This window comes from Heptranchias perlo, chromosome 36 (assembly GCF_035084215.1).
Source record: "Heptranchias perlo isolate sHepPer1 chromosome 36, sHepPer1.hap1, whole genome shotgun sequence".
Classification (NCBI taxonomy): domain Eukaryota; kingdom Metazoa; phylum Chordata; class Chondrichthyes; order Hexanchiformes; family Hexanchidae; genus Heptranchias; species Heptranchias perlo.
The window spans coordinates 23341475-23353992 of NC_090360.1; the positions used below are offsets into that span (position 1 = coordinate 23341475).

The 12518-nt window shown below is 52.1% G+C and overlaps 1 protein-coding gene across 2 annotated transcripts in view; it reads left to right on the top strand.

Annotated features, from left to right (window-relative positions):
* The first annotated feature begins 9883 nt into the window (after positions 1 to 9883).
* LOC137304203 (tolloid-like protein 2) overlaps positions 9884 to 12518 on the top strand; it is a 163494-nt gene continuing 160859 nt past the window's right edge. Inside the window, exon 1 of one of the 2 annotated variants that reach the window (XM_067972761.1) lies at positions 9884 to 10401. In XM_067972761.1, the coding sequence (XP_067828862.1) occupies positions 10284 to 10401 (118 nt within the window). In that variant the 5' untranslated portion in view covers positions 9884 to 10283. The remainder of the gene's footprint in view (positions 10402 to 12518) is intronic. The other variant, XM_067972762.1, reaches the window with a different exon arrangement.

Genomic DNA, 12518 nt, shown 5'->3' on the forward strand with positions numbered 1-12518 from the left:
GCATTCGTGTACATTTTACTAGATTTGGACACCCAAATTCCTTTGCTCCTCCACAGTTCTTCGTCTCACCATGAAGAAAATATTCCGATTTGTCTTTCTTGGATACCAAATCGATGACTTCAAACTTCCCCACATTGAACTCTATCTGCTACAGTTTGGCCCACTCTTTGTCTATGTCCCTTTGTAACATCCTGCTCTCATTTACACATCTTACCGTGCCACCTAACTTAGTGTCATCTGTAAACTTGGATATGCAACTCTATTCCTTCATCCAAGACAGTGATATATATGGTGTAAAGCTGAGGCCCCTTTACAGATACCTGGAGAGCATGGAGAACACCACTTGTCACATCCTGCCAGAGTACATTCTCTTTGTCTCTACTCCCTGTCTCCTGCCTCCCAACCAATTACCAACCCATCTCACAAGGTTACTTCCAATTCCAAGCACTTTTATTGTTGACAGTAATGTCTTGTTTTTCCCTTGCTCCAGAGCTCTAGTTACTCTCCCAGCGAGAGACGTTATCCTAGCCTCTTACAAGTGAAGCCCGTCCATCCTGTACAGGCCACTCCTGTTCCAGAACTGGTCCCAATGCCCCAGAATCTGAGCCTTTCCCTCCTACACCATTACTTTGCATTTGCCTTAGTTCCCTATTTCCTTACTGACAAATGGAAGGTGAATGAACAGATCAGATAAAACCACTGCACACAGAGGGGTGGGGAATGGAGAGATCAGGTTTAACTTAGAGGTGGTGGATGTTTGGAATGGACAGGTGGGAAATAATTGAGACTGATAGCAATAATTTTGAGAGTTGGGCAGGCATTTGGTGAAAATCAATTGAGGGATATTAACTGTGCTTTTTTTTTGGAGCAAAGCAGGCAGTGAGCTATTTGCCCTATTTTTAAGGGATGTCAGCAGTGACCTGTGTACTCTATTTTTGAGCAATGTCGGTAGAGCTGTGCGCTCTGTTTTTAAGGGAAATTGATGGTAAACTGTGTGCTCTATTTTTAAGGGATATCTCTATTAGGGTGTCAGCTATGGCTCAGTTGATAGCACTCTGGCCTCTAAGGCATAAGGTTGTGGGTTCAAGTCCCACTGCAAAGACTTGAGCACAATATCCGGGCTGAGACTCCAGTGCCGAACTAAGGGAGTGCGGCACTGTCGGAGGGGCAGTACTGAGGGAGTGCTGCACTGTTGGAGGTGCCATCTTTCTAATGAGGCATTAAACCAAGGCCCCGTCTGATTTCTCAGGTGGATGTAAAAGATGCCATGGCACTGTTTCAAAGAAGAGCAGGGGAATTCTCCCCAGCGTCCTGGCCAATATTTATCCGTCAACCAATATCACTAAAAAGCAGATTATCTGGTTGTTATCTCATTGCTGTTTGTGGAATCTTGCTGTGCGCAAATTGGCTGCTGTGTTTCCTACTTTACAACAGTAACTACAGTTCAAAAAGTATTTCATTGTACTATAAAGCGCTTTGGGATGTCCTGAGGTTGTGAAAGGTGCTATGTAAATGCAAGTCTGTCTTTTTTCTGAACTCTGGAACTGGCCACGTGGACCATAGACTTTCCTGGCCATGGTCTGTGTTATTGATTGTAATAAGGTGAGGCACAGAGAAAACAACTTCTCCTTCAAAGGAGAGTCCAGAGTACAGTCCAGGAGACTAAATGCTGCTGGGTGTGTCTGGGTGCAGTATCCAATTTGGATGGATGTGAAGAAAGCAGGAGCCTTGGTATCTGAGGTCTCAATCACTCCACGTGGTAGCAAGTTCTACATGGTGAGCAACCGATATATACAGAGCAGGATTGCCCATGCTCACGGTACTGAGGACAGCAGGTATAACCTTGACTCCAGTCTGTCTGGGTGCAGTATCCAATTTGGATGGATGTGAAGAAAGCAGGAGCCTTGGTATCTGTGCATCTGATGTTTAGTTTGGTGATTATTTTAATGATGAGGTTGTAGTAGTCAACTTATTTGGGAGAGGGCTAGTGAACAAAAACAGAGCTAGTCCTGTACATCGTTCGTGCAGTTTACTGCAGTGGGACCAAACAGCACTTTGTAGGATAGAGGCTTCACTAATCTGAGCAAGGTTCAGGTGTCAGGCTGTCACGAGCCAGGGGCTCCACTGCACAAACTCAGCACAGCGAGGCGTGTAGAGCAGCAACATTACCTGCACTAGGGTTAGTGCGGCTTTGTTTGCAGATATGGACATCAGGTAGTCAGGACACTGCTGTGCGGGAGGATTGCTGGTGTTCTTGTCTGGTTGTGATTGGGAGTGTAGAGAACAGTTGCAATGAATTGGGTAGTGGACCGGTTTAGTGCTCCTGCTCCCACCCAGTCTAATCCCACTCTCCTGCTCACTCCCCCGGACCCTTTAATATCCCACCCAGTCTAATCCCACTCTCCTGCTCACTCCCCCGGACCCTTTAATATCCCACCCAGTCTAATCCCACTCTCCTGCTCACTCCCCCGGACCCTTTAATATCCCACCCAGTCTAATCCCACTCTCCTGCTCACTCCCCCTGACCCTTTAATATCCCACCCAGTCTAATCCCACTCTCCCCTGCTCACTCCCCGTACCCTTTAATATCCCACCCAGTCTAATCCCACTCTCCCCTGCTCACTCCCCGTACCCTTTAATATCCCACCCAGTCTAATCCCACTCTCCTGCTCACTCCCCCGGACCCTTTAATATCCCACCCAGTCTAATCCCACTCTCCCCTGCTCACTCCCCGTACCCTTTAATATCCCACCCAGTCTAATCCCACTCTCCCCTGCTCACTCCCCGTACCCTTTAATATCCCACCCAGTCTAATCCCACTCTCCCCTGCTCACTCCCCGTACCCTTTAATATCCCACCCAGTCTAATCCCACTCTCCTGCTCACTCCCCCGGACCCTTTAATATCCCACCCAGTCTAATCCCACTCTCCTGCTCACTCCCCGTACCCTTTAATATCCCACCCAGTCTAATCCCACTCTCCTGCTCACTCCCCCGGACCCTTTAATATCCCACCCAGTCTAATCCCACTCTCCTGCTCACTCCCCCGGACCCTTTAATATCCCACCCAGTCTAATCCCACTCTCCTGCTCACTCCCCATACCCTTTAATATCCCACCCAGTCTAATCCCACTCTCCTGCCCACTCCCCACATCCTCTTCTTCAAGCAAGTATCTAATTTCCTTTTATAAAAATCGATAGATTCTGCTTCAATGTCTGGCTGTGGCAGAGAATTCCACATTCTAACTGAGAAGAATTTTTTTCTAACCTCCCTTTTAATTGTTTTTGTGATTATTTTAAATTTGTGCCTCTCATTGCCATCTCACCGACCATCTCTCACCATTTACCCTATCATAATCTTGATACCTCTATCAGGTCATCCTTTAACCATGTCAGTCCTAGTTATAAAAAGTTCTATCTCCTGAAGCCTCTCCTGGTAGCATCCCAGTGAATATCAGCTGCACCGTCCCATTGCTTTGATGTTTTTCTATAATGGGATGCCCACTACTGTACACAATACTCCAACTGCAACCTAAGATTAACATTACCTCCTTGGTTTTATTATTTTATGCCTCTGGACTAAAACCCAAAGATTTTATTTGCCTTTTGAATCAACGGGCTGACTGGTGTGAAACTGACCTATACATGTAGTTTAAGATTAGTTTATAGCCATCAGTTTTCTGTAGTGCACGTGGAACCCTTTTAATTCCCGAATTCTCATCCTTTCTGGCTGAGGTTTTCTGGTTTGGAAACATCTGTTGTGCGTTTGTGCAATAAACTGGCAGCTGCAAATTTGACAAATCACAGAAAGCTCTCGACCTGTGATTCCTGCAGGTTTGTACAGAAATAATTCAATTTACATGGAGTTACATGTTCGGTACGTTTGATAACCTCACCTCTTACACAGGATAAAATCCCTTCATGCTAAAGCCCCGTTATTAAAAGTACACCCTACAAAACACACTCCATAAATATAAATGCAGTGTGTACCATCCACAGGATGCACTGCAGCAACTCGCCAAGGCTTTTTCAACAGCACCTCCCAAACCCGCGACCTCTACCACCTAGAAGGACAAGAGCAGCAGGTACATAGGAACAACACCACCTGCACGTTCCCTGTCAAGTCACACACCATCCCGACTTGGAAATATATCGCCGTTCCTTCATTCGCTGGGTCAAAATCCTGGAACTCCCTTCCTAACAGCACTGTGGGAGAACCTTCACCACACGGACTGCAGCGGTTCAAGAAGGCGACTCACCACCACCTTCTCAAGGGCAATTATGGATGGGCAATAAATGCCGGCCTCACCAGCGACGCCCACATCCTATGAACGAATGAAAAAAAAATGGAAGGACATTTGCATTTGTATAAAAACACTTGTTCTTACAACAATTTACCCGCCCCATGTAACCTGCCAGTGTTTTACTGCCCTCAGTGCCACACTCGTGAAAGGTTTTTCCGCTCAGGCGGAGTCCAGACTGGGTGCCCAGACAGCGACGTGGTATCCACCGACCCTGGTCTCGGTGAACGGCGGTTCTTCCTTGTTGGACCGGCTGAGGTTGATGTGACTGTCGGTTACCGGGGGGTGAGCAGTCCCGGGAGTGGGTCCACAGCCTCACCTTAAGCCGCCGTGTTTTAGGTGTGAGCCTTGAAGCTGTGTGTTGGACCAATCTTAAACTGTGGATGGGACCAGATCCCGAGCCTGGTCCCGCTCTCCCCTCTGCCCCAGACGGTGATCAGGAATCCGATTCTTTAACCCTTCTCCAGCTGTTTTTTTTGTTTCAAAAATATACTTTATTCGATACATACAGTACAGGTGCCATATCACATTTCAAACATAGACAATACAGATTATACAATTTGCAAGATACATAAAGTACAGTTCAAATATGATTTAAACAATATAGTTACACATTGTACATGATAATTTCAGTTCATGACACTCTGGGGTGCCTCATTGCATTACAATCGATACAGCTCATTGATTACAGGTTCATTACATTCATTTATTATTTTACATTCTGCCCGAGGGGGGTTTTCCCTGATTCCAGCCCCTCGGTATACAACGGCGGGAAGGCTCTAAACGGTTGCCTTTCCCCACAGAGCCTTTGCGGCGGCCGCACCCAACTTCAGTGCGTCCCTGAGCACGTAGTCCTGGACCTTGGAATGTGCCAGTCTGCAACACTCGGTCGAGGACAGCTCCGTACACTGGAAGACCAGCAAGTTTCGGGCAGACCAAAGGGCGTCTTTCACCGAGTTGATGGTGTTCCAGCAGCAGTTGATGGCCGTCTCAGTGTGCGTCCCCAGGAACAGCCCATAGAGCACAGAGTCCTGTGTTACGGAACTGCTCGGGACGAACCTGGACAGATACCACTGCATCTCTCTCCAGACTTTCTTTGCAAAGCTGTTACCCCAACTGCAGCTCCATTGCAGTGAGCAGAGGGTGAACCAGTCCTGGTGCCAGTCTGAGTGACTCCAGACTGCACACGGCAAAGTCTTCACCCATGGGATGTGCTGCTTTTTGTTTAAAATGCAATGATTTATTTCAGTATGAAAATCTTTTAATCCAACACTTTTTAATCCCACTGCTACACCCCCACACGGATGAAGCATGACCGAGAAATGAAATCCATTCTTACAATAATCGACATACTGTCTAATGATCCTTGAAACATAAAATGAAATTGTGTTTTTCAGTAATTGGTTCCTTGCACTTTGTTAAATTTGTGGTTGTGCAAATTGTTTGTAAAAACATTAATAAACAGAAACTTCAAGTTCGAAATCCAAGTGTGTCATTTTTTTGATGTAAAATACAGATCTGTGGAGCTTCCTATTACATAGAAAATAGGAGCAAGAGTAGGCCATTCAGCCCTTCGGGCCTGCTCCGCCATTCAAAATGATCATAGCTGATCGTCTAACTCAGTATCCTGTTCCCGCTTTTTCCCCATATCCCTTGATCCCTTTAGCATTAAGAAATATATCTATCTCCTTCTTGAATACATCTAATGAATTGGCCTCCACTGCCTTCTGTGGTAGAGAATTCCACAGGTTCACCACCCTCTGAGTGAAGAAATTTCTCCTCATCTCAGTTCTAAATGGCAAACCCCGTATCCTGAGACTGTGACCCCTGGTTCTGGACTCCCCAGCCACTGGGAACATCCTCCCTGCATCTAGTCTGTCTAGTCCTGTTAGAATTTTATATGTTTCGATGAGATCACCTCTCATTCTTCTAAATTCTAGTGAATATAGGCCTAGTCGACCCAATCTCTCATACGTCAGTCCTGCCATCCCAGGAATCAGTCTGGTAAACCTTCGTTGCACTCCCTCCATGGCAAGGACATCCTTCCTCAGATAAGGAGACCAAAGCTGCACACAATACTCCAGATATGGTCTCACCAAGGCCCTGTACAACTGCAGTAAGACATCCTTGCTCCTGTACTCAAATCCTCTTGCAATGAAGGCCAACATACCATTCACCTTCCTAACTGCTTGCTGGACCTGAATGCTTGCTTTCAGCAACTGGTGTACAAGGACACCCAGGTCTAACTGGTGTCTTTAATAAATGTCAGATTAATGACTGGGTGTGTTTTCAGCCAGTTTTAAGATTATTTGATCCATTCAGGACAAAAAGTTGAAAATATCATTTTTCTGATGTGATACTGAACTGGTGAATCTGTTTAAATATCTCTGGGGAAGAATTCACTGCCTGAAAGGGCGGTGGAAGCAGATTCAATTGTAACTTTCAAAAGGGAATTGGATAAATAATTGAAAAGGAAAAATTTGAAGGGTTGTGGGGGGACTAATTGGACAGCTCTTTCAAAGAGCTGGCACAGGCCCGATGGGCTGAATGGCCTCCTTCTGCGCTGCATGATTCTATGTCTCCTGCGTCCTCTCCTTCGGAAAAAAACCCCTCTATATTGTACTTGTCTGATACTATAATGGCAATTGCACTCTCGCACTGGATAAATAGAAGCAGATTAAATTTGAGTGACTCCAAACAGCGATTGAAGTGGACTATTTGCACGGTGTGTGGAATTAATTCTGTCCCAGTATTTGTGGCAGGAAATGTTGGGGAATTGACAAGCTAGCCATGTGTTTTTAAAAAGTAAAACCCCTAATATAATAATCGGCATGTTATCTATCAATACTGGGGAAATAGCGTAAACCTTTTGTCAGGTGTCTTTTTCCCCTAGTTCTGGGTTGTGCTGTTAACTGATCTCTGGATCCCTGTCCTGCTCTCTCCAGCACATCAGGAGAATTTGCTCTTTGTCCGGGGGGAGAGAAAGTGGTAGAATCATGGAATTACAAAGTGTAGAAAATGTTCCCTCTTTTTGCAGAGAAATGTAAGGAAAAAGAAAGAGCAAAACTTTTATTTTTTATAAAAACTTTTGTTACAGATTCCTAATAAGAATGTTAGACCACGTGCAATGTGTTAACATTATTACATTTCACACACGGGCTGTTATCCTTCAGTTGATCCGTGGATTGCCCCAGTGTCATGAACCCCAAAAAACTAGCAAAGTGCCACCATATGGGGGGGGGGGTCAGTGTGATGGGGAGTCCCCTGCCACTGGATATGGGGGCACAGTGTGATGGGGAGTCCCCTGGCATTGGATATGTGGGGGGTCAGTGTGATGGGGAGTCCCCTGCCACTGGATATGGGGGGGTCAGTGTGATGGGGAGTCCCCTGCCACTGGATATTGGGGCATAGTGTGATGGGAAGTCCCCTGACACTGGAGATGGGGAGTCAGTGTGATGGGGAGTCCCCTGGCACTGGATATGGGCGGGGGTCAGTGTGATGGGAAGTCCCCTGGCACTGGATATGGGGGGGTGGGTCAGTGTGATGGGTAGTCCCCTGGCACTGGATATGGGGGGGTCAGTGTGATGGGGAATCCCCTGCCACTGGATATGGGGGGCACAGTGTGATGGGGAGTCCCCTGCCACTGGATATGGGGGCACAGTGTGAGGGGGAGTCCCCAGCCACTGGATATGGGGGGGTCAGTGTGATGGGGAGTCCCCTGCCACTGGATATAGAGGCACGGTGTGATGGGGAGTCCCCTGCCACTGGATATGGTGGGGTCAGTGTGATGGGGAGTCAGTGTGATGGGGAGTCCCCTGCCACTGGATATGGTGGGGTCAGTGTGATGGGGAATCCCCTGCCACTGGATATGGGGGGCACAGTGTGATGGGGAGTCCCCTGCCACTGGATATGGGGGCACAGTGTGAGGGGGAGTCCCCAGCCACTGGATATGGGGGGGTCAGTGTGATGGGGAGTCCCCTGCCACTGGATATAGAGGCACGGTGTGATGGGGAGTCCCCTGCCACTGGATATGGTGGGGTCAGTGTGATGGGGAGTCCCCTGGCATTGGATATGGGGGGTCAGTGTGATGGGGAGTCCCCTGCCACTGGATATGGTGGGGTCAGTGTGATGGGGAGTCCCCTGGCATTGGATATGGGGGGTCAGTGTGATGGGGAGTCCCCTGCCACTGGATATGGGGGGGTCAGTGTGATGGGGGGGGGGTCCCCTGGCACTGGATATTGGGGCATAGTGTGATGGGGAGTCCCCTGACACTGGAGATGGGGAGTCAGTGTGATGGGGAGTCCCCTGGCACTGGATATTGGGGCATAGTGTGATGGGGAGTCCCCTGGCACTGGATATGGGGGTCAGTGTGATGGGGAGTCCCCGGCACTGGATATGGGGGGGGGGGGGGGGGTCAGTGTGATGGGGAGTCCCCTGGCACTGGATATGGGGGGTCAGTGTGATGGGAACTCTCTGGCACTGGGTGGGGGGCGGGAGTCTCCTGTCTCTAACCCCCTCCCCCTCCCCTGCTGCCCGACTTCAGTCATGTTATTGCTGGGTCAGGTTAAGGAAGGGGCCGAGTGTTTCCTGACCCATTGCCCAGTCCTCACGGGTTAAAGTCTCTGTCCCCACCCAACCCCAGGGGTCTGGGGTCTGGCCCCAGAGGTTGCACCTGGACTGCTCCAGGGATTTATTCCCCTTCTCCCCGGGGCTCATCCCACTAAACAGCAGCGCAGTGTGGGGCCCGGCTCTGCCCAGGTCCAATGGACTCAGTCCTCCTCCCCTGATCCGGCCTCCAGCTCCGGACACAACAGTCGGATTCATCCCGACTCGGTCCACCTGTGCTGGGTGGCCCGGCTCTCCCCAGATCGGTTCCCCGTGTCCCGCTGCCCCCGCCCCGACTACACTGGTCCCCTGACCCGGCCCCCCCGGCCCCTCTATCCCCTCCTATCCCCCTCCTCTCTCCTATTTCCCGGTCTCCCTGTCCCGGGTTATCGGAATGTTGCCGAGTGCCCGGGAGCTCTCCGGCCGCTGATTGGTGGAGCGGGCCTGTGATTGACAGGGGGCGGCGGCCGGCCCAGGAAGTGGAGCGAGTCCCGGCCCCCGGTCCCGGCTCATTGACCGGGGGGACTCGGACTCGGCCTCACCGCACCGCCGCTCCCGGACCCCGGCTCCCGGCTCCCGGCTCAACTCTCCCCCCGGACCCCGCTGCAAACTCTCTCCCCCGGGCTCCAGCCCCTCTCTCCCCCCCGGGCTCCAGCCCCTCTCTCCTCCCCCGGGCTCCAGCCCCTCTCTCTCCCCCCACCCCCGGGCTCCAGCCCCTCTCTCTCCCCCCACCCCCCGGGCTCCAGCCCCTCTCTCCCCCCCGGGCTCCAGCCCCTCTCTCTCCCCCCACCCCCCGGGCTCCAGCCCCTCTCTCCCCCCCGGGCTCCAGCCCCTCTCTCTCCCCCCACCCCCCGGGCTCCAGCCCCTCTCCCCCGGGCTCCAGCCCCTCTCTCTCCCCCCACCCCCCGGGCTCCAGCCCCTCTCTCCCCCCCCGGGCTCCAGCCCCTCTCTCTCTCCCCCCACCCCCCGGGCTCCAGCCCCTCTCCCCCGGGCTCCAGCCCCTCTCTCTCCCCCGGGCTCCAGCCCCTCTCCCCCGGGCTCCAGCCCCTCTCTCTCCCCCCACCCCCCGGGCTCCAGCCCCTCTCTCTCCCCCGGGCTCCAGCCCCTCTCTCCCCCCCGGGCTCCAGCCCCTCTCTCTCCCCCCACCCCCCGGGCTCCAGCCCCTCTCCCCCGGGCTCCAGCCCCTCTCTCTCCCCCGGGCTCCAGCCCCTCTCCCCCGGGCTCCAGCCCCTCTCTCTCCCCCCACCCCCCGGGCTCCAGCCCCTCTCTCCCCCCTCTCTCTCCCCCGGGCTCCAGCCCCTCTCTCCCCCCTCTCTCTCCCCCCGGGCTCCAGCCCCTCTCTCTCCCCCGGGCTCCAGCCCCTCTCCCCCGGGTTTGCAATGACTCCTCTCCGCCTGTTTATCGCTCACTTGCTGCTGCTCTGGAGCCGGGGGCTCGGATCCGCTCCCGGGGCGGACAATCCGGATCAGACCGACTACAAGGACCCCTGCAAAGCCGGTGAGTGTCGCCTGACCCCCGGGCTCAGGCCGGGAGAGGGGGGGGGGGGGGTAGCGGAGCGATCTCGGTATCGATGCTGGAGTTAGAGACCCCCCGGGACCGGGCTCACTCCCCACAACAAGTAGCGTAACTCCTGGGTCCGAGCACCGGGGCTGGGACCCCCCGCGGGTGGGGGAGAGGGGCTGGGACCCCCGCGGGTGGGGAATGTTTGCACCCCGGGCTCCGGTAGATGGGGGGGGGGGGGGGGTCTCGGGAATGAAACTCCTCGGTTATTCCACATCCATCCCATTTTTAAATTGTTCATTAAACACCAAACATTACGGTAATCAAACAGATTATATTAGCATTGAGTTAGGGAGAAAAGTTTTTGAATGTTCTTGTCGGGATTTGTTATTTCGAAGGATCGGTCCGTGTGTCACTGTCACACTGTGTCCATTGACCAGGGTCACTGGACGTCTCTCTCTCGGGGTCTGTGTGTGTGTCTCTCTCTCTCTCTCGGGGTCTGTGTGTGTGTCTCTCTCTCTCTCTCGGGGTCTGTGTGTGTGTGTCTCTCTCTCTCGGGGTCTGTGTGTGTGTGTCTCTCTCTCTCGGGGTCTGTGTGTGTGTGTCTCTCTCTCTCGGGGTCTGTGTGTGTGTCTCTCTCTCTCGGGGTCTGTGTGTGTGTGTCTCTCTCTCGGGGTCTGTCTGTGTGTGTGTCTCTCTCTCTCGGGGTCTGTGTGTGTGTGTCTCTCTCTCTCGGGGTCTGTGTGTGTGTGTCTCTCTCTCGGGGTCTGTGTGTGTGTGTCTCTCTCTCGGGGTCTGTCTGTGTGTGTGTGTCTCTCTCTCGGGGTCTGTGTGTGTGTGTCTCTCTCTCTCGGGGTCTGTCTGTGTGTGTGTCTCTCTCTCGGGGTCTGTCTGTGTGTGTGTCTCTCTCTCTCGGGGTCTGTCTGTGTGTGTGTCTCTCTCTCTCGGGGTCTGTCTGTGTGTGTGTCTCTCTCTCTCGGGGTCTGTCTGTGTGTGTGTCTCTCTCTCTCGGGGTCTGTGTGTGTGTGTCTCTCTCTCGGGGTCTGTGTGTGTGTGTCTCTCTCTCTCTCGGGGTCTGTGTGTGTGTGTCTCTCTCTCTCTCGGGGTCTGTGTGTGTGTGTCTCTCTCTCTCTCGGGGTCTGTGTGTGTGTGTCTCTCTCTCGGGGTCTGTGTGTGTGTGTCTCTCTCTCTCTCGGGGTCTGTGTGTGTGTGTCTCTCTCTCTCTCGGGGTCTGTGTGTGTGTGTCTCTCTCTCTCGGGGTCTGTGTGTGTGTGTCTCTCTCTCTCGGGGTCTGTGTGTGTGTGTCTCTCTCTCTCGGGGTCTGTGTGTGTGTGTCTCTCTCTCTCGGGGTCTGTGTGTGTGTGTCTCTCTCTCTCGGGGTCTGTGTGTGTGTGTCTCTCTCTCTCGGGGTCTGTGTGTGTGTGTCTCTCTCTCTCGGGGTCTGTGTGTGTGTGTCTCTCTCTCTCGGGGTCTGTGTGTGTGTGTCTCTCTCTCTCGGGGTCTGTGTGTGTGTGTGTCTCTCTCTCGGGGTCTGTGTGTTACAGGCAGTGACATTGACACAGACTCTATCAGTGTCACCAAAAGTGCTCTCCACCCTGTAACTTGATCACTGCATCGCCCTGCCCTGTGTATCACTCAGTACCTGTCAGTGTCTCACTGCCTGTGTTAATGTATTGCTCAGTGCTGCTAAGTCACTCAGCATCACTGTTACTGTGTCACTATTGTCATTGTGTGTTGCTCACAATCAAGTGTTACTGTGTGTATCACTTGTGTGTATTATAGTGTCCCTGTGTATCCGTGACACTGTCTATATCACTATTGCTGTGTGTAACATAGTGTCAGTGTGCGTACGTCAGTGCTGGTGTGTATCCTAGTGTCGGGGTGTGTGTCACTTGCTCTCTGTATCGTGGTGTCACTGCGTGCGTGTGTTCGACAGTGTCAGTGTGTATATATAATCGCTGCTGTGTGTACCATAGTGTCACTGTGTATATCACCATTGGTATGTGTGCGTATCTTAGTGTCGCTGTGTGTGCCACAGTGACACTGACACAATCATGTGACTGTGTATCATGTCACTGTGTGTTTATCATAGTGTCAGTGTGCATGTATCACTA